The sequence below is a fragment of the Ochotona curzoniae genome, unplaced genomic scaffold (genome assembly GCF_017591425.1).
Source record: "Ochotona curzoniae isolate NIBS_2020 unplaced genomic scaffold, NIBS_Ocur_1.0 contig_2754, whole genome shotgun sequence".
In the NCBI taxonomy this organism is placed as follows: Eukaryota; Metazoa; Chordata; class Mammalia; order Lagomorpha; family Ochotonidae; genus Ochotona; species Ochotona curzoniae.
In genome coordinates this window covers 32564870-32590213 of record NW_024465582.1, presented here as the reverse complement: position 1 = coordinate 32590213, position 25344 = coordinate 32564870, and the positions used below count along the sequence as shown (strand labels likewise).

Here is a 25344-nt window from a genome sequence, read left to right as displayed (position 1 = left end):
AAGGGAATTATGGAAGCACAATCTTGAAACAATAAGCCAAGGAATCTGACCTAATTTTTATACTCAAGATTAAGTTTCAGAAAAGTTACTTTCACAGTCACACATCTAAGGAACAAAAGAACAAGACTTGTTTGTAGAATACTGAACAATCACAGGTAGATGTAATAAAGCTCTGAACAGAAGAAGCAGCAAAATAAAATTCAAAGGAAACAATGGATCTGAGATAAATTTTAGATGAAAAATTAAAAATAGAAAATCAGAACTGAATCTAAAGTTTATCACTGGAGGATATACATAGCAGAAATAGAAAGCACAAAACAGATACACGCTTGGAAAAGAACAATGAGTGAAACCTTGCCTGGGGCTTGGGCAGAGAGCTAGCCTAGAGGGATTAAGTTTATCATGTAGCACCCATCATTACAAAGTCAGAGGAGAAAAATATGATATGATACAATACTGAAATAACAATATTTACTTGATATTGGACTGTGAATTATAATTTCAGGGCTGACAGGAAAGATTTGACTTGTCTTTCTAGACGGAAGTGTTTCTCATGTGTAAGAGAAAATACAGAGCGAGTTGACACATTTTGTGGTGCTGGTGTACTTTCACATTCCAATCTTCCAACTCATGTGATAAGAGTGGAACTGAGGAAAATACAACGTTTTGGTCTTTTGGAAGGACCGGAAGAATGAAAGCTTGACACCGTGAACCTGCTTGCAGATCTCAGCTACGGACACTTGTGGGTTATGTGACTTTGAACAGACTGTAACCTATCCATGCTTCCACTTTTGTCACAAGGGTAATAACACCTATCTCAAAAGGAATGAGAGGAAATGAAATCAACTAACTACATGTAAATAACAGTAAGATGGATCTAAGTATTTTAGTTTGTATCTACTGTGATAATCATCATCATCAACATTTGGGAAATCAAACAAATAGCAATGGAAATCTGAAAAAATCCAACCACTCAAGAAACTTCTAGTTCTTACAGAAAGATGCCAAAATTTAAAAAAATAATAATAATTTCCATACATATTTAACAAAATTTGTTTCATAAAATAGTTATATTTGACAAAAATTATACATGATTTTAGGAGGTGAATTATCTCAAAAGTTGCAATATGACAGCAGGAGATAATATTCAGAAGATAAGTTTAGAGATTACCTGACTAACTCGATTTACTTCTTCCTCTTCTTCCTCAGCTTCCTCGCCAAATGACAATAAGCTAAAATTTCTAGTTAAAAAAAAGGACAAAAGAATGAAAAGAAAATTAGGAAGAAAAAGATATATGAAACTTTATCTTACTTTCCAAAACAATAGAAGAAATAGATTATTGAAAGAAGACATTATTACACAGAACTACACTATATTTTCAGTATGCTAAGCCTCTGCTGTAAACCACTGATGTTCCATTTGTTATAAAAAAATTAATGACCAAAAAGATGATCAAAATAAAAGAATTTTTAAAAAAATTAATGAGCAGAAATCCACCCTGAGCATTACTGCTGAATATACTGAATTATACGTGAAATCATTGAACTGTTTCTATTTATCAAAACTGCCAGCAAAACAGAGATGTCTAAAAATGAATAAATGTACAACTCTAAGAACATTACAAAGGGGAACAATTATTTTAGAATTTGGTAAAAAACACATTAATATTTTAAAGTTAACAAGGTACACAAAACTGTCAGGCAAGAAAACACTGGCAATAAACTTTAAATAGTATAAAAATAAAAGATTGGACAAGAAAAATTTTTGTCTTTCGAAAACTAGCTGTAAACAATGAGTACCACACATCCCTAATATAGTCTGAGAACAAAAGTCACACAAAGACACCAACTTTGTGCTTACTGTCCGGATAAATAAGATGATGAAACGCTGCATAGGAATAGGAATAGGGATAGGAATAGGAATAGAGATAGGGATAGGAATAGGAATAGGGATAGGAATAGGAATAGGGATAGGGATAGGAATAGGAGACAGCAAGCTTCCATCCAGACACAAATCAGTCAAAAGGAAAGAGTAAAGGGATAAGAGGAAATCAAACACACAAGCTCCACTTCCACAGAAAGTTTTTTTGCATCAACTGCTTATTAAAGTGTCTGGCTAATGTCTTCACAGAATATTCAGGAAAGAAGCAAATATGTATCAAATAGCTCCACTGTGCCTTCCACACAGCCCTGATGAGCTCATCTTTATAACCATCAGGTGTTTTACTTCCTGTTGTAAGCCAACGCAACTCAAGTTTAGAAAAATAAACACTGTTTCTCATTAACTGTGTTTGTCAAACTCATATTCAGAAATATGACTCTAATATTTATAAATACAACAAAATCCTTTATAAGAATGCTATAATTCGGCAAACAGCAAATTGAACTTCAATCCTATTGAATAACATTCACAATACTAATAAGATAAAGAGACTTAACACAAAATACTGAAACTTCTTTTTTAAAAATTACTATTTTTTGAAGAATATCATTAGGAAATACTCCAGAATATTAAATAAACTTTTTGTGTAATCAAATGTTCATAATAGGACTATTTTAACAGCAGCAGAAAGTGGTGGAAAATTTAAATTACAGTCTCTAAAAATATTTTCTACTTTCCAAAGGTTTCATAGGTATTGACTGTTCATTTTAAAAGTCAAAACAAGTTTCTCTACAACTCACTTATTTGACTTATAAGTTATTTAGTTATAAGAAAAACAAAGTAAACCAAATGAATTAGCGCTGCTCTTCAAGTGGAAGAAAGATCTCTCCGCTGGGATTACTTTGTGCCCTTGGCTTTCGGCTTCTTTTCTTCCTCCTCTGGTTTTTCTTTCTTTGGCTTTTTGATTTCCCTTGGAATGATATCATCAAATGGATTAAACAAAACCTACAAAAAGGAATATTTTGAAAACATTATTCCAGCTTTTTTTTATTCATTTCACAAAAAAATTAAAAACCTTATTGAGTGGGCACTGACATTAGAGTCAGTGCATTCCTACCCACACAAATATTTTTAATATAGTGAGACATTTGCACAAGGTATTTCCCCTTCCATGGTCTCATGGGATTCTGGCAACAATCTTTTATATTGAGTAAGTGATATTGCATTTTGTCTTCTTTTTGCGATAGGAAAAGTATTTAAGCAGAACGCAAATGATACAGAGAAATACATTGAGGCATTTTCATCCAACATCAATGCTCCTAAGCCTTGCTTACTCAACAGAAGGTCACGATTAAATAATCTAAGAAGTCATTTCTTCAGTCTAAATAAACCAAATTTCTCCAACGTTCTACTTAGAGTTAAGCTTTTCAATCATTGGATTTTCAGCTACAGTTTCAGCTTTGAGTTCAAAACATTTAATTTAAAATATCCTTCATCAGAAATTGTGCCTAAATAGGGGGAAAAAACTGTGATTTTTATTTAGTAAAACATCTTCATCTAACAGCTTTAAAAGGAGGAGTAGTAACCAGTTCCTCTTCAACGACCATCTCAGTGCTATATCCCCGAATGATTACACTCCCTACCTCACAGCTCTTTATTTTGTGTGGGTTCCGTGGTCTTTCATCAGCATCAATGTCCACTTCTGTCAGCCTCAGCATGTTATACACTGTATCCCCCGTCACCTTAGCAGATGAAACAGAAAACACCATTGCAAGGCACTGCACTCAGCTTTTAAATTAAGAGGGGTCTTTTCAAAAAAAAAAAAAAAAACTTTCAAAATAATTAAAAGAAAATCTCGCACGATTACATAACAGCTTATGTATTAAATCATACAAAGAAAACACCTTTATCTTCATGAATAAGCTTCTTGGGAAAGGCCCAATATCTACTTAACATCAGCTTTTGCTAAAATAAAAATACAATGCCAGACAACTTCTTACTGAAAGCTAATTTTGCATTCAGACAGGATCCACAAGTTTAGATTCAGGCCGAATGAGCAAAATAACAATAGTGCAGTAAGCGCTCTGCAGATATTACTTCAGTTAAATCTTATAAATGTCCACAAATAGGAACTATCCTTGTCTTTCCTACACAGATGAAGAGACACGCTCAAAGAAGTCAGAGAGCCAATACGTCTAACTCGCTATATGGTGTCTCCAATGTTAGCTTTAAAACACCAGATGCAAAAACTGGTAGGAAATGGCAACTTGAATCTCACTTTTTAATACACTCTGATATTTAAAAAGTAATGGAGCAAAGGAGAGAATCTACAAATACCCCAGGCACCTGCTTTGGAGTGGGTCACAAGAATGCGTTGGTGCCGATTTTGTAACCCATGATGTGAGGAGTTAAGCAGTAACACTGGGATTTTTTTCATGCCTTCAGTATTATTTAGTTAGCTTTTGTGAAACTTTTTAAGATATAATTTCTTAAGCAAGCTTTTCCAACTGCACAAAGTTGTTCGTTCCCTTCCATCATCACAAAATCTAGTTTTGCCCAGGATACAGGAGAAATGCTTCTTACTGAGCGGCAGCAGTGGGAGGTGACAGACTGGTGCTCTCTCCTGCGCCTAACAGTAGGCCCCAAAAGGGTCACTTAGGAATACACTGGAGAAGGGAGGGGATTGAGACAAGCTCCCCTTTCAAAGAGAAGTCCTGACACTTCCACAGGAAGGACAGGCCCTGTGATGACTCTTGGGTGCACGCAGGATTAAACAGGTGCTGGCATCTCCCACAGCTCAGTGTCAATGTTACTCTCACTCTAAAGATGAGGGAATTTAGTGTTAGTAAAATCAACTTTAAAGTACTAAATGTTATTACTTAAGTGTCTTTCTAAAAATGCAAAAGCAATATTGGTTGAATGCCACAGTTTCTAATACCAATATGATAGTTTTTAAGAAAAAAATCTAGTCAAAACTAATGATTGATTTGAAACACAAAGAAACACACACACACTTTATGCGTCTCATCACTTCCTTTTAAAAATAAGAAGTAAATATGCCCAGGAAAAAAATTTTTATAAAGAGAGTTCCTAGAAAAGTTGGTCACAGATATCATAAATTAAAGAATAACATAAAACCAAAGACCAAACTGTAAGTTTAACAGAAGCAGACACAAACCTTTCCAAAGATGGTGTGTTTGTTATTAAGTTCGTCTGCTCGGCCCAACGTAAAGAAAAACTGGCTGCCATTATCATGAGGACCAGCGTTTGCCATGGCAACCAGTCCTCTCCTGTTAAAACGCAACCGGGAGTGAAATTCATCCTAAAGTACAAAGATTGAGAGACTGTGTTCAGTTAAGAAATACTTCACATTCAATCAATTGTTCATCTGGCCCACACAATCCCACACTACTCAAGAAAAGGTGAAAATTCAACTGACATTTAAGTATCACCAAGTCCAATATTTCTACTTCTAATGCTCTTGAACAGAAATCACTATCCTATAAATACATTCAAGATACGCAGACAAAGATCAGCGTTTTTGTGGAAAGCTGCCTGCCTACGTGCATGAATAGGGAGGGTCCTCAACTGGAAACAGACTACTTCCTGTGACTCATTCCCCTATTCTTATCCCTCAAAAGCAATCTAAACTTTTAAAATTTATTTTCCCAACGAAACAATGTTGAAGCTTCATAGTCTTCGATGCTCCTTACCATCTCATTATGTCATAAAACAATTACTTTCTTTCTGAAAAATAAATTATTCTGATTATGTTATGTGATTGTACTGTTTTTAAAAGTCCTAAGTTCAACCTTCCCTGAACTAATACTGGCCCAATTTGCTAGTTTTGAAACAGCAGCAATAAGCCTTTGTCAGCCGATTCTCTTGCATGATAGAACTACGTAACCTATACATTAGAATTTCCATCCAGACTTGATATTGTAGCATATATATATAAAGTGGCCACAAATGTAATCACTGGTTTTCAGAAATCAAGTTTTTTTTAATAAGTAATTCTCAAAAAATCTGCATGCAATGAATTATTTTGTGTGTGTGTGTCCTGTATTTCAAATGACCTACCAAAAAACTTAACAAATAGGTGTAGTACATGAAAGTAACAAAGCAAAAAAAAATTTCATCAGGAAGGAACTGTCCAAAAAAGTTATTCTGCTACACCAATCATAGAATAAAGCTGTTTCCTAGTAGATGAAGGCAGTAAAACCATGAGACATCTCTTTGGTAAACGCAAATAGGCTAACTTGACACCCACGGTTTTTCAAAATCACATTTCCTAAGGAAATTAAGGCAAACAGTTCAAGTATTTTTCTGAAGAGTCACACGGTGCCTCAATAGGAAATGAAAGGAAACTCGCATTCAAAAACTCCCACATTCTAAGAGCTTTTGATGTTTGCTCATGCAAGGAACAGGATACTGGTATGATCAAGTTAATAATAATAACAGTTCTTACTTGAACCCACAGTTCTTAATATCTAAACTATGATGTTAACTAATTTTTTTTCTTAAACCTATGGCTGATAGCTAAGAAATCACTGACTTAATCTATCTTTTTCTAAAACTGATTTTGTTACTCTCACCTTTCATGATTTTCCACTGCGGTATGTATTTTGTGCTGTAAACCATTGCATATAGTTTAGGACACTTGTCCTGTGGCTAGAACCTAACTGTGTACATGCTAAGTTTATATGCTGAATGAAGCCCTAGCCCCGGTGGGAGTGACCTGGGTCCTTGAGAGCATGTTAAAGGTTAAAACAAGTGCACAGGAATTAGCCCCTCATCCAAAAGGGACCTAACACAAAGAACTTGTCTTCTCTTTTCTTCTCCACTGTGAGGATTGTCAGGGAAGGCAGCTAACAGCAAACCAGAAAAACAGACCTCAGCAGGAATCAGAAGGGCAGGCACCTCGATCTTACGATGAGAAAGGCATTCCCGTTGCTGAAGCCACCCAGGCAGGGATTGCAGAATGAGTTAACCACATATGCCACTTATTGTTTATACAGATATTCCAAAGTAGAAGCACATACTCACCATCGGAATAAAGGATTCACAGATTTGCAGCTATGGCAGACATTAGGAGATACATTGTGATGTCTGTATTTTGAGTATCTTTTTCAGGACCCCAGTGAGTTCCACCTGATTTCAACCCAGCATAAACGCTTACAGTAAGACTACTTAAGAAGAATGCTTGATAGGACAACTGTTGCTCTTTATGCTGTATAATCTTAAGTATATGACATTTGGTGTATCAACATGGGGTTTTTGTTTTTTCTTACGGTCCATAATTATTTTTGATTAAGCAATCCCAGTTGACTTGCCTTGAACGGGGCTCCATAGATAGACTCTCCACCAGTCCCTGTCCCAGTAGGATCTCCCCCTTGAACTATAAAACCAGGCACAACTCGGTGAAAAATGGTGTTATCATAATAAGCTGCAAAAGAAATAAAAATAATTAAAAATGCCTAAAATTAAGCCAATCGTCATCTGAGCTAATATACAAGTATATCCAATGTTTCCTTTTCCAGAATGTTAATGGGCTTCCTGATTTCTTATAAAATACCCACTTTCCAAACAGCGCATATTTCTGCAGGAAACCATGATGATTGTTGTTTGTAGTTCTACAGTTCTCTCCAACTCTGAAAGTACTGTTTTCAAAATAAAAATCTGAGTGTCTTAGTACAGGTCAGGGGTTGTAAACTGAAGGAAGAACAGCACCAGCTGAGTGTCCTATGGACGTCTGGTCATGTTTGGAACTATCTGGTTACCAAAACTAGAGGAGCCTACTGGCATCCAATGAGAGAGAGAGAGGGTTGTATGAAACATAATTGAAAAGAAGTACTCAAATACGTGCATAAAATGTTCATATCAACACCCCTTACCACAGCCGACAGATACAAATAACTCAAATGTTTGTCAACAGATGATTGGACAAATAAAATGTGATACAAACATGTAAGCGAATGATATTCAGACATTAAGATGAAAGCAATGACAAATGTTACATAAACGCAAGTTCAAAACATGTTAAGGACTCAAATATAAAAGGTCACAGACTTTATGATTCCATTTATGTGAAACACCAAGAATAGATGAACCCAGCGATGGTAAACAGGATGTTGGGTGTTGGATGCCAGACACAGGGGGGTTGGAGGGGAAAGAAAAAGGAGCAACTGCTTAATGGGCACAGATTTGGCGTCTGAAAAATATTTTGGAATTGCACATTCCATACAATATTACATATAATATTATATTGTTTACCTTGCTTTATTAAAAGATGTATTATTTTTGTTGGAAAGTCAGATTTATAGAGGGAAGGAAAGACAAAGATCTTCCATCTGCTGGTTCATTCCCTAAGTGGCCACAATGGCCAGAACTGAGCCAATCCAAAGCCAGGAGCCAGGAGCTTCGTCTGGAACTCCCACACGGATGTAGGGTCCCAGGGCTTTGGACCATCCTCCACTGCTTTCCCAGGCCACAGGCAGGGAGCTGGATGGGAAGCGGGACCGCAAGGATTAGAACCAGCGCCCATGTGGGATCCCAGTGTGTGCAAGGCGAGGACTTTAGCCACTAGGCTACCGTGCAGAGCCCACAATATGTATCTTAAAATTTTATGGTACCTTCCCATTAATATTTTAAAGGCATAATCTTTATTTCTTCATCAGTTGTGTTCAAAATATTTTTCTGAATGGTCCTCCATGCTAAAAATCAAATTTAAATATATCTCATGCATGAAATGAAGCTTCTATGTGATTGCTACAATTCTGGCTTTTGTTTAATAAAAGCTTCCCTTTCCTACCCTAACAACTTCTTACCCTGCTTTTTAAACTGGCAATTTTACAAAATGTCTACCTATGTCAACACTCACTTAACCATGGCAGAGACCCAAAGTCCAAGACTACCTCCTTGCGCCACGGATCTTCTGGTATTGGGGAGGCTGTGGCCCTCCCTCTAACTGTGAACTCCACATAGCTGAGGCTCACAGTCTACGAGCCCACTTCTTCATGCCTGTATTCACTCCCCTTGAGTTACACTGATAAAGTACCACACGACCTAGAAATAATAGGACTTACTGAAATCACAGAAGCACAGAATTAAAATGGGGTTCTCTGTTTAAAATTTTGACTTGGTTCATTTAGCATTTTTTTTATTTTTGACTTCACTAGTTTAGCAGAATTTTTACGTAAATTGGTCTTCTCAGGCTTCTAACTGGCCTTTCCAATGATCATTTACTTTCTCACCTGCTCAATTAAGACATTTGTTTGGGCTCACTCCCTAATCTCAGCCTCCATCACCATCCAACTGAAAAAACCTCCTTGTTTTCCTTGTTGTCAGACCATATCCAGACCTTGCGTTTCTCCTGTTCAGCTGGCCACGCACTGCAGCTCAGCACTCACTCTACTGGTTTTGTAATTTCGCTCTCCTGCAAAACTTGAGCTTTCAATTCTTCACATTTTCTTCTGTTTCTCAGCTTTGCTGAGAGTTCCTTGCGGCCCCTCTGATGGAACGAGCCGCCTGATGCCGTGTCCTTCCTGCCTGCCAGAGCAATCACTCACGATGGTCTTTGCACATGTTTCTTCCTCTAGTATTTTTTGGCAGATTTTTTGTATTTTGGGGGGCAAGGGTGAGGGGTAAGAGAAGAGTGTCCTATTGTTTCATGCCTTAAATATCACCCTAGTAATTATGTGTTTGCTCTAATTAATACTATTTGGAGAGTTTTTGCTAAACCATACTAAAGGTATTAGAGATTCTTTCACACCTTGTGTCTAACCCAAAACTCTATTTTCTGATACCCTGAATATCACTGGTAGTTTCTCAAAAATCAGACAAAACTTAGAACGATCATGATCCGTCACCACTGAAAATATGTAAAACCCTACGTCATGTATTCTAGAAGCCAACAAGGAGCTCTAAAGAGGAATGCTAGGTTCCCTAAGAGAACATTCTGAGGGAAAAAAACATTCAGGTGGATGCATGATACTCTAATTTTTGTTTTCAAGGAAGCAAAAATGGTTTGTGATGCAAATCAAACAAAAGAAATTGAACTGGAGGCACTGATGATAATATCACCGAATGCTACATAACAGGCTTTGTGGAATAGGACTGTGAAGACACTAAAAAGTGCATAGACTTCAACAATAAAAAGAGAGAAAAGATAGAACCAGCACGAGGCTGTGTATGACAGCGGAAACAGCAAGTCAATGCACAGAAGATGAAGAAACCACCTACTCAAGGTATTACTAAATGTATGTGGTTAGCACAATGACAAACCAAGCAGAAGAAGCCAAGAAGCCAAGCCGCACTTAGGCCCAGGGCCTCAAGTATCAGCTGAACAAATAAGAGGGGAAAGAAGCTAAAGATGCAGGAAAGGAAGGTCCAGTCACCACAGGGCAGGCATTCCAGAGAAGCAATGGGTAAACTTGATTTTATACTGGCTTAGCTGCAGCTCACAATGGAAGGTCTTAGAAAGAGATCCATTGAATGAGATTTGTAAATGAGTGAGAAAGGGAGAAAGAAATGGCCAGAGTTCTAAATTTAATAACGACTTGGATGAAAGTATCACAAGGAAGTAGTGGAGACCTTGGAGAGTCGCCACACACAAAGAGCGACAGAAGCAGAAGATGACAAAAGGAAACCAAGAGGGATCCAAGGAACTGCCGAGATACAGTTCTCTGTTAGAATGTCATCTGGGCAGGACGCTTTACCTTCTGCTTCCTGGCACACTGAGTAATGCCACATGACTCATACCGAAGCTGACCGTCAGCAGGTGCGTGCAAGATCAGTGTTCAAGGTTGTGCAAACTCTATTTCAGTTCATTTGCACATTAGCCAGTTTCTCCTACAGAAAAACATCTGGGATTGTGATTACCTTCCAAACAAAGCTGAACAAAATTTCTGCAGGCTTTAGGAGCTTCCTTGGACCATAATTCTATGTCAATATCTCCAGCTGTAGTTTTCAGTAAGACCTGTAGAAAGAATAGTACATCATCTCAGAGGACATCAAGCGGACAGCCCCATCCCTAGGTACTGGTGTAGTCCGGCAGCTGGGAGTGGCTGGCCCTCCCCCTGCCTCCCCTCTCCCCTCTATCCTCTCTCCCCTCCCCACACAGGAGGAAAGCAAACTGGGTGCATTCACCCACCCATCTCCCCACAGATCACCACCTTCCCCACTCAGTGTGGTGGGTCTCATGGGCGTGCATGCTTGTCACCTATACGAACAACATCAAAAATAAGACTAAAACAAACAAACAAAAATTTTAAAAATATAAAAAACTATCATGTCATTAACTGAAACTATCATTTTTCTTGACAAGCAGCTGAATAAGTATTCAACTCGTAGAAGTCACTACTGATTTTTCACTTTTTTTTTTTAAAAGATTTATTTTTATTATTTTTTTTATTGGAAAGGCGGATATACAGAGAGGAGAGACAGAGAGGAAGATCTTCCATCCGATGATTCACTCCCCAAGTGAGCTCAACGGCTGGAGCTGAGCCAATCCGAAGCCAGGAGCCTCTTCCGGGTCTCCCACACGGGTGCAGGGTCCCAAAGCTTTGGGCCGTCCTCGACTACTTTCCCAGGCCACAGGCAGGGAGCTGGAAGGGAAGCAGGGCTGCTGGGATAGAACCAGCGCCCATATGGGATCCTGGTCGTACAAGGCGAGGACCTTAACCACTTGCGCCACCGCGCCGGGCCCGATTTTTCACTTTTAGCACATTAGAAATTTTGCTTGGATTTTAATATATTCAACAAAATGTCAAATAGTCACTGTTTACTGTAGATTTAGATATTTCAACCACTTTCAGAAAGTTTAGGATTTCAAAAACCATGAAACAGATGTTTTATCATTGAAAAATTCCTCACTCATTTAAAAATCAATAACACAAATTTATTATAGTTAAGCTTCTCACCATATAACTTCTAACGAAGTTGGTGAATCAAATTAAAAAATTAAGGAGTGGGTTTGGCATTATGGCACAGAAATGAAGCTGGCCCAGCGAGGCAGCAGGCCTATCCTCCGCTTTGGATGCTGCCACCCACATGGGTGACAGCTCATGCCCCAGCTGTGCCCTGCTTACGGCCTGGGAAAGCAGCAGAGGATGGCTCATGTCCCTGGACACTGCACCCAAGGAGACCTGGAAGGAGTTCCCGGCTCCCAACTTAGGCTTTAAAAAAAAAGAAAAAACTTCCATGACTGACATCTCTTGTGGACGCTGCTACTTCATTATTATTTTTTTTTGAATTTTTGAATTATGTGGTACAATTTCGTATAGAATGAGATTCCCCCGCAAACTCCCACCCCTCAACAGATTTTCGCCATTTCGCTACAATGGTATAGTCCTTCGTAAGGAACCGTAATTCCATCAGTCTCTTATTTAGGTGTACCCCAACATTGCTGGTACAGACAATGTCAGACAGTCCAGCATTTCTGATCGAGCTCCCTCCTAATGTGCCTGGACAAACAGCAGAAGTTGGCCTGAGAACTCTAGCCCTTGTCATCTACGGGAGCCCCGGGTAGCTCTTGGCTCCGGGGCTCCTGATCTGACAGTTATGCCCATCTAGGGAGTGAACCAGCAGATAGACGCTCTCTGCCTCTCGCTCTGTGTGCAGCTAGTTTAAAATAAATAAATAAATAAATAAATATGCAAATAAATCTTGTTTCTTAAAAAAGACTGAAGAAACCATGAAATCATGACACCTGAAAAATTTCACAACACTTTGACTCTCTTGTTAAACTCATGTTCTTCCTAATTTACAAAGCAATATTTTAACCCCATCTTGGGTTATGACATATGGCAGATCATAAATAGAATCCTTTGTTAGATTGCTTTCTATCAGCTCATGGCAGGGGTTATTACTTGGTGGAAACAGCCATCCTGCAGCAATCAAAACTCCTTCAGAGCCCACAGGAGGAAAGAGCTTCTAGTCTTATCAATAACCACATTAACCAGAAAGAATGTTAGGGTAGAAATTGAATACAGTGGTACAAGCAGATCTGATCTCTCTAGTATATATATTTTTTCTTTTCACCCTTACTGTACCAAAGCAGATCGGTGTGAATCAGTGGGAACTACAGAAAGCTTAAAATCCAATTCCTATAAATTCCCAACTATTATGGATGCTCTAGAGACGTTATAAATTGCTTGAGTCAGCAGATATATTAACCCAGGAACAGCATTTAAATTTCCCTCCCAGTCCAATCTACTCTTACTACACACCTTTTTTATAAGTTTCAGAAGCCCAGATAATACATAAATTTACGAACTCTTAGTATTTTGGGCTTTCAGCAATTATACATTTATCTTAAAAATATCTTTCACAACCATGGGGGTAAAGAGGTAAGAACATTGTGTGATCAATTTTAAAACAATCTCCTTAACCCTTAAAGAACTGTAAAAGAATTAGAACTATAAGTGTATAACTTTTTTTGGATGCATTACACTTCTTCTACAAAAAGAAATGTATTTCTTGAATGCCTTCAATGTGTCAACTTCTACGTTAGACGTTTTATCTCATTAGAGCAAACAAAAAGACAGCTTCTATTGTTGCCACTGTAATATGCAAAACAGACTCAGATCTAAGGTCTCATAGTGCATAACTTCAACCAAAAGCTGCTTAGCTTCAAAAATCTAGACTTTTCTCTAGAACTGCAAAGCCCTTCACCTACACTATACTATACTATACTACACTATACCATATCATACTATACTATACTGTACTATACTATAGCATAGCATACTATACCATACCATACTATACTATACTATAACTGGAAGAATACTCCTCAAGTTCTGGGACCTTCAAAACAAAATGGCCACACTCCCTAGGCTCAACAGATTTAAATACAAAACCACAGAAGCAATGGTAACAACCCAATCTGACTTGTTCTCCCTGTCCTAGGATGGATGTATCTGGGATCCACACTGAGCCTCTGGAGAGCTCCCTTAACCTCAGGATGCACTGGGAACAGGGCTGCAGCTCCTGATCTTCCATGGGGCTCCATGTATCGCCCCATCACAGACTGCTTCTCAAAAGACAAGCTCTACTTCGTTATCCCCTTGTAGAGCTGAAATGCAGCACTACTGTTTTTTTTTCCAAAAGATTTATTTTATTCTTATTGGAAAGGTGGATATACAGAGAGGAGGAGGAGAGACAGAGAGGAAGATATTCCTTCCGATAATTCACTCCCCAGGCTGCCGCAACGGCTGGAGCTGAGCCAATCTGAAGCCAGGAGCCTCTTTCAGGTCTCCCACACAGGTGCAGGGTCCCAAAGCTTTGGGCCATCCTCAACTGCTTTCCCGGGCCATAGACAGGGAGCTGCAAGGGAAGCGGGGCTGCTGGGATTAGAAGCGGTGCCCATATGGGATCCCGGGCATGCAAGGCGAGGACCTTAACCACTGTGCCATCGCGCAGGGCCCAGCACTACTGTTAAAAGAAAGCTAGAGAGGTCTCCTCTTGCATTCCTAAAGTGATGCTTCCCAAACATTTGTGCGTGTGCCTCTCTATAGCAAAAAAAACAAAAAGGGGAGTGGTGGACGGAGAGAAAGTGGGGATTAGAGCACACACCCAAAATACACACATTAAAACACATATGATTCTATATTGCATGTATTTTACTAAAAATAGATGTACTATACTGCATGTATTGTATTTAAAAAATCACAGAATTTTATATTATATAAAAGATACTTTGAATAATTCTTATTTTAGCTGTATCTCATTTACCAATGTACGACAAACCTTTTTTTGCAACAGCTTTATTGAGCTTTATTGTCCATATAGCAAACATTTTGTCCTTTAAAAAAACATGTATTTTTATTTGAAAATCACATTTACAGAAAGGAAATGAGAGACAGAGATCTTCCACTCATGGGTTCACTTCCCAAATGGCTGCAATGCCCAGAGCTGGGCTGGCCCAAAGCCAGGAGCCTGGAGCTTCTTGTGAGTGCAGGCACCCCAGAACTCACAGCATCTTTCATTGCTTTCCCAGGTGCATCAGCAGGGAGCTGGACGGGAAGTACACAGCCAGGAAGTGAAGCAGTCCCCATCCCCTTCACATGCCCTGTTATGCCAGGGCACCAAGCCTCACATTGCATCCTTTTAAAGTGAAAATTTCAGTGGCTTTCAGTACATGTAAGAACTCTATAATCACCACCACTCTCTTATTCCAGGACATTTCATAACAATCAAAAGAAATGCTGTAGCCATTAGCAATCGCTCTTTCTCCCTTGGTGACCGCTAATCCACGTCAACGTGCCTTCAGACGTCTCACACGTGCACAATCCCACGTAATCCCATGTAATCCCATGTAATCCGTGGCTTGTTGTGCTTGGCTTCTTTCACTTAAGCAATATTTAAATTATGGAAGTCTATCTTGTTGTTTTCCATGTCTCCATGTCTAAGTTTTACATGTCTTGAAAAGTACATAAATAACTGAAGACACACTGTGTGCAAATATTTTAGACAAGGTTCACAATGAATAACAATAAATAAAAACCCATAATTTCTCATATTGCTTCACGCTGAGGCATCAGTGGTATCACTTTTGCACCTGCTTATATCATGAACACTGACCTCAATATGAAATCTGTGAGGGCTGATTAAGGTAATGTTGGTACCATTATCTAAAAGTTGGTACTTTTATCCAGCATAATAACAATGACAAGGAGCCCAGCACTGTGGCTTAGTACCCTAAGCCTCTGCCTGTGGCACTGGCATCCCACAGAGGCACTAGTTTGTATCCCACTTGTTCCATTCCCTATTCAACTTCCTGTTTACGGCTTGCCTCAAGTCCTTGGGACCCTGCACTCAGACGGGAAACCGGGGAAGAAACTCCTGGCTCCTGGCTTCAGATGGGCTCAGCTCTGGCCTAGGTGGCCACTTGGGGAGTGAACCAGCAGATGGAAGACCTCTCTCTCAGTCTCTGTAATGGCCTTTCAAATAAAAGTAAAAAAATTTTAAAAAAAAGTTACAGGGCAGACACAAGCGGTAACTGTTAACTAGTGCTTGAGATGCCCTGGGCTTGTGCCCAGCAGCCTGGGATGCGGTCCTAGCCCAGCAGGAGACAGCAGCCTCCTGCTCAGGCAGGCCACGGGAGGCGGCAGGTCACGGTTGGCGCTGTGGGCTTGTCACCCACGTGGCATCACCACTGTGCTCCCAGTTTTTGACTCTGGTCTGGCCCAGTTCTGACTGTTGAAGGCATCTGCAGAGTGAAAGAGCAGATGGGAGATTTCTGCTTTAAAAATACACCACCCCCAGAAGTCACTGAATAAGGAACTGACATTATATAGCATTTGATTGATTGATTGATTGATTGATTTAATTTTATTGGAAAGTCAGATATACAGAGAGGAAGAGAGACAGAGAGGTCCCATGGTTCACTCCCCAAGTGACCACAACAGCCATAGCTGTGCCAATCTGAAGCCAGGAGCCAGGAACCTACTCCAGGTCTTCTATGTGGTTGCAGGGTCCCAAGGCTTTGGGCCATCCTCGACTGCCTTCCCAGGCCACAAGCAGGGAGATGGATGGGATTAGAGCTGCCGGGATTAGAACCCCACGCATTCAAGGTGAAGATTTTTAGGCGCTTGGCCACCACGCCAGGCCCTATATGGCATTAAAAAAAAAAAAGGCGTACTTTTATTGGAAAGGCAGATTTACAGAGAGGAGAGACAGAAAGAAAGATCTTCCACCTGCTGGTTCACTCCCCAAGTGTCCACAACGGCCAAAGCTAAGCTAATCCGAAGCCAAGAGCCAGGAGCTTCTTCTAGGTCTCCCACGTGGGCGCAGGGTCTCCAGGACTTGGAGCCATCTTCCGCTGCTTTCCCAGGCCACAAGTGGGGAGCTGGATGGGAAGTACAACAGCCTGGACACAAACATATGCCCATATGGGATCGTGGTGCTTGCAAGATGAGGATTTTGCCACTGAGCCATCGGGCCAAGCCCTATATGACATTTTTAAAACTTAAGGTCTATCCTGAAACAAAGGAGAAAGGACACCAACAGATGCAGGCTCTTCTCCCTACACCCCATGAATGGTTTGTTCACCAAGCCTCAGGTGTGTGCTCACTGCGCTTTGCAAAACACGCTGGTGCCAACCATCCCTCCTCTCTCTCCCTCATGTGTCGGGGAACCAGGTTCACCACACTGAAGCCTTCCACTGCCGAGCTTCATAGCGTTCGCCACGGCATCTAACACCTCTGTGACGCAATTTCCTGATCTCAAATCAGAGTGATACCTCCACAGGTTTGTTGTAAGAGGGAAATGGGCCATTAGACACAGACTGTTTCTAACAGGGCAGGACAAATAGTTCAGTACTCAAAAGATCACAGCCACTGCTGTCCCAAGTATTACTTTAATGCCACTGCTCTCAGCTCTAGGGAGCGTCTACCTACTAAGAAGAATACACATATGCTTTGGCCACTCTGCTTGCCAGAGTTTCTTTAATCTTCTCACTGATACACAAACAGAGAAGACACATGGCTCCTTCCTCCTTCAGCCGAACATTCCCGTAGCCCATGGCTAAAAAACACATGGCATTTCCATAGGATCCCGTTGGGGATATATGTATCTATATATGTTAATATTTAATTTAGATTGATAATAGCATGTAGAAATTTCATCTTGGTGAGTTCCTTGCTAATTCTACTAGTACTGTATTTCCAAGCCACGTCTTCAAGAGTGAGGTCAGAACAGAACTTGGGCAAGAATGAGCAAGAATCAGGGGTCAACTGCTGGGGTCATACGTCAGAGACACAAAGCTTTTGAAGGACAGAGTTCTGTTCAATTTTTCCAAATACCTCTATACCTTCAGAACCAAAGTACAGTGCAAAGTGGAATGATTAAACAAACATCCACTCAGCAGTCTTGCTATTACACCTGCCTTAAATTGTTTCCAGGCCAAAACTCTTGCCAAGCATTTTCCAATACAGATCTTGGAAGTTTTAACATTTTAAATCAGCCCTATGCTGGAAAAAGTTTCCAACTGTGTTTGAAAGAGACCTCAAGCTGTTTCATCTTCTTTATACAGAAGAAAAATAATATTCATCATAATTTGTAATTACACATTTATTTGCCTGATTGTTGGGTGAACTATATAATTCGCCAAAGATACAGTTCACCAAAGAGACTCCAAAATATAAAGAATGGGGCTGTTTTTCTTCCTCTTGCATCCATGAAACGTGGCAGCCTGATGTGCACTTGACACATACGTACTAAGCTTTTAGTTTATGGGCCAGGTCTGGTCTGACCTGAGCAGCAGCGAACAGCCCCAACTCACCGGTGCTCAGTACCTCTCACGGCAAGAGAAACGCAGCATTCATTCATCGAGCACATCAGCAAACATCTGAGGCCCTTCCAGCAAGTGTCAAACACCATTGTAGATGTTTGACACCACCCTCATATTTACACAGCCTACAGCGGCAGAGTAGAGCAGGGGATAGAATAAAGGAAAAGGGCTCTGAGCTAAAGCCCTCACCTTAAACGAGCCCGGATCCCATTTAGGTGCTGTTTCTAATTCCAACAGCCCCGCTTCCCATCCAGCTCCCTGCTTGTGGCCTGGGAAGGCAGTCGAGGACGGCCCAAAGCCTTGGGACCCTGCACCTGCGTGGGAGAACCGGAAGAGCTCCTGGCTCCTGGCTTCAGATTGGCTCAGCTCCAGCCGTTGCAGCTGCTTGGGGAGTGAATCATCGCATAGAAGATCTTCCTCTCTGTCTCTTCTCTCTGTATATCTGCCTTTCCAATAAAAACAAATAAGTCTTTGAAAGAAATAAATAACAAATGCTATAGAAAAGAGCACCTGGACATGAGGGAGTTAGGGAATGCTGGGATGTACGACCTGTTGGAGGCTTGCTATCTCCCCAAACGAGAGATCATCTTAGCAAGGCTGGCATATGAACTGACAGAACAAGAAACACCAGGGGTTATCAACTGAGGGTGACAGAGTCCTCACAAAATATTTGAAAACACGAGGAGACGGGGCCTTGGGGTTTTCACACTGAGACGGGGCAGCACGATGGACAAGGGCGGAGAGAGGCACGAAGGTGATGACAATGCCTGGGAAACGGGAAACAACAGAGAACTGAAAGGTTTGTTCTGCTCACGGTGCCCACTAAAATTCTTGCCAGAAATCACAGCATTATTCTTTTTGCTCTCAATTGTCCTTTTCACATAACCAATTGTCAGTGCATAAAAAAGGCTACAAATAATGTGGTAGGCATGCAACAGAATCAGACTTTTTATAAATTTAATTTATCCCAATTGGACCATAAACTAACTTTCTTTTTTGCAGATGTACTTATTTTTATTGGAAAGGCAGATTTACAAAAAGAAGACTGGATTGGAATTGGAGCACCAGGATATAAACTGGCACCCATATGGGATCTTGGCACTTAAAAGGGGAGGATTGGCCAATTAGGCCATCATGTCCAGCCCTCAACCATATACCTTCCTCCTTTTTTTCTGTTCTCATTCTATGTGTCATATGGACTAGGTTCCAGTTCAAGAACTCAGAGAGTAGGGTCTGGTGCTATAGCCTCGTGACTAGAGGCCTCACCTTGCATGCGCTGGGATCCCATTTGGGCACCAGTTCCTGTCCCAGCTTCTCCACTTCCCACCCAGCTCCCTGCTTGTAGCCTGAGAAAGCAGTCGAGGACAGCCCAAAGCCTTGGGACCCTGCACCCATGTGGGAGACCCAGAAGAAGCCCCAAGCTCCTGGCTTTGGATCAGCTCAGCTCCAGGCTTTGCGACCACTTGGGGAGTGAATCATTGGATGGAAGATCTTCCTCTCTGTCTCTCCTCTCTGTAAATCTGACTTTCCAAGAAAAATAAATAATTCTTTTTAAAAATGCAGAGAATAGCTGTCCCACGATTGAGTCCTCCGCCTTATCCCGCATACAAACAGCGTGGATGGAAACTGACCCGCAAATTAGGAAAAATTACTCTCCCACTCTAATGTGGGAACAGGACCCGTTCCCCACTTTCTCTGACAGTAGCTCACATTTTAAAGTCAACTCAAAAAGAAGCTTCCTCCACAAGGCTTCTCCCGACTTCCCCAGCTGTTGGTTCTTAAGTGTCGTCCCATCAACATGGTCCCCCATGCACAAGCAGACCTCCCACGCACGTCGCCAAGTTTTTCTTTAGCTGCCTGTCTCCCAAACGAAATGACAAGCTTTTCCTGGGCAACAACCGGCCCGCACCCTCCTCTGTACCTCCAGCACCAGGCAAGGCGCGCTCAGCACCCAGCAAGCAGGCGCTCAGCCAATGGCTGGCTGCACAAAGTTTGCAGAAGGAGCGCGCGCTTTTGGCGCATCTAAGATCCTGGGCGACCCTGCCCGAGCTGCGTTTCGGCTGAGACACATCCCGTTGTGGACTCTGCGAACAGTGCCAATTGTCCGGGAACAGCACCTGTCGTGGCTTCTTCCCACTGCAGCATCCCTGAGGTCCCCGAATTCTCACTGGAGGGGACCCCGCTCTCACCTTCCCGTTCGTGGGAGGCTCCTGGATGTAGATGTTGCTCATCCTGCTCGGGCGACTCTGCTCCTTGCTGAGGGCGAGGCCACGAACGCTGTCCGCTGTGCGTGCCCCGCTTCCTTGAAGTTAGAAGCCCAGTCGTTCCACCTCACCCACAACCACACAGAACTTCCAAAGCTAGCCCCTCACGGACGCCGCCATGTTGCTCCAGGACGCGGACACCGCTACCTCAGAGAAGGGGGAGCTCTGGCTCTTCCTACACGGAACGAGAGCGCCATCCTAAGGCTGCACTAGCTAGCCTTAATGTAACTTGAAAGTTATTTTTTACCACTATTGAAAGAAATGATCTGCAAATGCTGGTAGTGTCCGCTTCGCTATAAACGTTTACAAGTCACACCCTCACCCCCGACGCTGGCAGCAATGGTTCAGGCCATGTGCGTCGGCTCGGCGGCTCGCTCGGAAACGGCACCCGCAGCTCCTTGGTTCCGGCGCCGACGGAGGCTCAGCCTTCCGGGCTGGCGGCAGGAAGAGAGCGCGGCTTCTCGGCCTGAGCGTTGTCCCCGCGGCGGGCGGGAAGCAGACCCTTCTCCAAAGCTCGGGGCTCCAGCGACCCCTGGACCGCAGCGGCATGGCAGTCCCAGGTGAAGCCTCGCAGGAGGGCGCTGACGTCCGAGCGGGGCACGGCGGGGTGGGGAGGCGCGCCCCAAGGGTGCCACAGGCGGAGGCCTGGACGTGTCCGCTTGGGTTCCCCGGGAAAAGTTTGCACCGCGTCTCGGGAGGTCAGGAGCCGCTTCTCTGAGGCCAGGCCGGGAGGCGCAGGAACGAGGCCCCAGCAGGCGGGCGGCCGAGAAGGCCTGACCCTAACCCACTTAGGTACGGCTTGAACCGGGCGGCCCCGGGAAGTGGCCGGGGTGAACCGGGCGCGTGGGGTTCTGCTCGCTGGTGGCTGACACGCGGACACCCAAGTGGCCTCAGACCCCCCTCCCCCGGGCTCTGACTTTGGCCGTGCCTCAGTTTCCCCCCACTGAAATGAAGCAGCGTGTTGGACCCGAGGTTCCCTCCAGGTCTGCGCCCTCCCCCTCCGCAGCCACCTGCTTCCCTGGAAGTTGTTTAGGACTTAGCCCTAGTTTGCACCGGATGTTGCAAAGCCCTCCTGACACGCAGGAGCCCCGACTTGTTCGGCCCTGCCCTTCACCCTCGTAAACTGACCGAGGTCTTCGTTGCGCGGCTGCCTTCTCTGAACCTGACTTGTCGCGTTACACTTTTCTACCAACTTGGAGATTGGAGTTTTGAGAGAGGACGGGGGCGATATTAATGTGCCGGCTGTGCATGCCGGGCGCTCGACTAAGCAGTATGGATCCATGCATGAGCTAAAGAGAGGTGCTTTCCACACAGCTTAGGAGAGAGAGAGAGAAAGAGACAGACAGACGGACGGACATGGAGAGCAAATGGGGACGCTGCTGAAACGCTGCAGAGGGAGCCAGAAGGACTTTACAGAGCAGGTGGTATTTAAGGTGGGGTCTGCAGGTTTGTAAGAGGAGTGGAGGCGAGACTGGGTGCCTAAACAAATGTTTGTGATGGAAATCAGAACACACACCCAAAAACTGACACACAGCTGGTGTCTGCCAATGGTTTACTATGTATCAGATATGTGTCAAACGCTGTCTTTGATGGAACAGTCCCGGCCACGCTGGCAGGTGGGGTTGATACTCCTGTGTTAACCATGAGAGACCCAAAGACCAGATTAGCAGCATGTGTAATGTAAGACAGCTAATGAGTGGCCCCTCTGGATCCCCTCCTGGGCTCTTTCATCTTACACTGCGCTGTCTGGCTCTCAGGCGGCCATGGGAGCCTGGATGCTACCCTACTACGCGCAGTAGGCAGCAGTTGGAGGGTGTTGAAGCCAATTCCCACAGTGGAATGGTCATCCCGGCTAGACAGTAAACAGGAGGAATGCTGCTTTGGTGTCAAAGGCACCGGTTAGAAATAACATAATGGGAAGTGATCATAATGCCCAGAAAAGGTGTAATCTCCGAGGGGAAAGGAAACAGGAAAGAGATGCACTTTTGGTGGTAGATTCATGGGAGTTGGTGGTTGGTTGAATGTGGACGGGTACAAGAAGGGAGGAGATGGAGCAGGGTTTCGCTGTCAGGCAGCTGGGTTAGAGCCTATGGCCTGGGAGAGCGTGCCTGCCCAGGTGGAGCGTGTAGGCTCAGAAGGAAGGGCTGTGGTCAGCCAGGGGGAATGCGTGCCAACATCGTAAGAGAACGACCCGTTAGCACGCATTCACCCCCCATGACATCTTGCTGCAGGTCAGGCTGGCCCTGCTGATGATGGCTTCGTGTGGCTGCTATCCAAAGTTGGCCTGTTGTCACTCACTTTTTCGTGGCTTGAACAGGCTTTTCGGCAGCCGTGTGGCGCAGGCATGCTAGGGGAGAGGCTGTTGTAGCCAGTGCCGCCCTAAAACCTGTCTGCTGATGAAAGTGCGCTGCCTAAGGAAGAGCAAAGACGTGTTGGTTTTAAAGCCCTTTGTGAAATTCCCTTAAACTTAGACCAGCGTTAAGATATGTTAACCTTCTTTCAATTGCAAAAAATGCATCAAAATACAATAACCTTCATTGGTACCACTGAATTAAATGACAAGACATGGATAAACTGTTTAAGCCCTGGGCAAATGGGCATAACAGCCAGACAGTGCTGTAAGAGTCCAGAGCAAGTGTCATTACAAATCACTAGAGAGAAAATGCTAAGATAATTTCTTGGGTGATTGATCCAGTGGATTAAGGGGAAACAGGTGCTGTTGGAATCTCTTAGGGTTATTGTGAAGGAGGGCAGCGACGGTGGGTGCAGCTCGCTGTGCATGATGGTACAGGGTGATGAAAGTGCTTTTTATAAAGCTATCACAGAAATCAGCCTTGTCTGGGTCAAGGTTAGGTCCTGAGCGTGCTGGGTAAGCTTTCACCACATTGGAAGGGATAGAGTGAAATCCTTACACTCTCGGGTATTTGAGAAATAACACGTTCGAGTAAGAATTACAAAGAAATTAGGAAAGAAAAACAACAAAAAAGAACGAAAATTACAAAGAACTTTTTTCTTCTGTGAACAACTGTGAAATTGTTAAAATTAGGTCAGACGTGTCTGGCAGTTATTTGCTGTCCCCCATAAACCTTTTGGCCAGACATAAGGGGCAGTTATATGTTCATGATATGATTGGAATTTTAGGTTGTTGGTGGTGGTTTTTTCTACCCCTTTCAATAAAGTCTGCTTAGGTAAGGTAAAGAATTTTGTCCTATGGCTAAGTTAACATTTTGATCATGATTTCAAAGAGATTAAGAATTCTGAGGCATATTGTGATATTGTCTTGGTGACAGAAGTGCTCTGAGTGGCAAGATCTGTGATTCCAGTTCTCTAGTCGCTTCACCTGCCTGGGCCTGGCTTCTTGTCCTGCAGTGCAGTGAGTTCACCTTCCTGGGCCTGGCTCCTTGTCCTGCCGTGCAGTGAGTTCACCTTCCAGAGCCTGGCTTCTTGTCCTGCAGTGCAGTGAGTTCACCTTCCAGAGCCTGGCTTCTTGTCCCCATAGTGCAGTGAGTTCACCTTCCTGGGCCTGGCTTCTTGTCCCCATAGTGCAGTGAGTTCACCTTCCAGGGCCTGGCTCCTTGTCCTGCAGTGCAGTGAGTTCACCTTCCTGGGCCTGGCTCCTTGTCCCCATAGTGCAGCAAGTTCACCTGCCTGGGCCTGTCTCCTTGTCCTGTATTGCAGTGAGTTCATCTTCCTGGGCCTGGCTCCTTGTCCCCATCGTGCAGTGAGTTCATCCTCTTGGGCCTGGCTCCTTGTCCTGTAGTGCAGTGAGTTCACTTTAGCTTCTGTGGTGCTGACATCCCGTATGGGCACCTGTTCATGGCCCGCCTGCTCTACTTCTCATCCAGCCCCTGTTTATGACCTGGGAAAGCAGTGGAGAATGGCCCACATCCTTGAACCCCTGCATCCACCTGGGAGATCCAGAGGAGGCTCCTGGCTTCCATCTGATCAGCTCAGCTCAGCAGGCTGTTTCAACCAATGGAAGATCTCCCTGTCTCTCCTCCTTGGTGGCCCTACTTTTCAAATAACAGTAAAATCAATCTTCATTTTAAAAAAAACAGTGCATGGTAGTTTTCATAACATGCATTTTTCACAAACTCTTTGTAGGCTATTTGTATGGAATTTTCTTGACACCAGAATATATTTATCTGTTAATTCTATTTTCCATGAGCTTTTTGAAATCATCTTTTTTTTTTTTTGAAGATTTATTTTTATTTTTATTGGAAAGGCGGATATACAGAGAGGAGAGACAGAGATAGGAAGATCTTCCATCCGATGATTCACTCCCCAAGTGAGCGCAACGGGCCGATGCTATGCTGATCCGAAGCCAGGAGCCTCTTCCGGGTCTCCCACACGAGTGCAGGGTTCCAAGGCTTTGGGCCATCCTCCACTGCCTTCCCGGGCCACAGGCAGGGAGCTGGATCGGAAGCCGGGCTGCCGGGATAGAACCGGCGCCCATATGGGTTCCCAAGGTGTGCAAGGGCTCCGGGCCCTTGAAATCATCTTGTACAAAACTAATTTAAACTCCTACAGGCTTATCTCCCCCATACCCTCCACAGCCTTTTTAATATTCTGCACTTTTAAGTGAAAATGGAATTCAAGGATAGTTTTAATGTCATTTCACTTATAAATAAGAATGAGCATCTCTGTTTCAGTTTTTGTTTTCTGTCAACTTTCTGTTTTAGTTCTTTGCTTGTTTTCTTTTTCTTGCATTTGTCTTTTTCCTAATAATTTGCCAGATTTTGTAAAGTAGGAAAAATTGTCCTTCTCTGGTCCTATGATTTGGAAATACTTGCCCCTAAGTTTTCATTTGTCTTTCTAAAATGGCCATTATTCAAGAGACAGAGTTCCCATATGCCCATAGCTGGGGTTGGGCAGGGGCGGGAGCCTGGAGCCTTGATTCAAGT

At 43.0% G+C, this 25344-nt stretch overlaps 2 protein-coding genes across 3 annotated transcripts in view; one reads left to right on the top strand and one right to left on the bottom strand.

Moving 5' to 3' along the window:
* The window catches only part of CWC27 (CWC27 spliceosome associated cyclophilin), a 202829-nt gene extending 182250 nt beyond the window's left edge, over positions 1 to 20579 (bottom strand). For both annotated transcript variants that reach the window (XM_040977600.1, XM_040977599.1), the window contains exons 1-7: positions 20366 to 20579; positions 10763 to 10859; positions 7216 to 7328; positions 5061 to 5204; positions 3526 to 3624; positions 2784 to 2887; positions 1172 to 1241 (exon numbers count right to left, since the gene is read on the bottom strand). In XM_040977600.1, coding sequence (XP_040833534.1) covers positions 1172 to 1241; positions 2784 to 2887; positions 3526 to 3624; positions 5061 to 5204; positions 7216 to 7328; positions 10763 to 10859; positions 20366 to 20407 — 669 coding nt within the window. In that variant the 5' untranslated portion in view covers positions 20408 to 20579. The remainder of the gene's footprint in view (positions 1 to 1171; positions 1242 to 2783; positions 2888 to 3525; positions 3625 to 5060; positions 5205 to 7215; positions 7329 to 10762; positions 10860 to 20365) is intronic.
* Positions 20580 to 20846: 267 nt separating this feature from the next.
* Positions 20847 to 25344, top strand: part of SREK1IP1 (SREK1 interacting protein 1) — a 28379-nt gene continuing 23881 nt past the window's right edge. Inside the window, exon 1 of the mRNA XM_040977598.1 lies at positions 20847 to 21000. Within this exon, the coding sequence (XP_040833532.1) occupies positions 20988 to 21000 (13 nt within the window). The 5' untranslated portion in view covers positions 20847 to 20987. The remainder of the gene's footprint in view (positions 21001 to 25344) is intronic.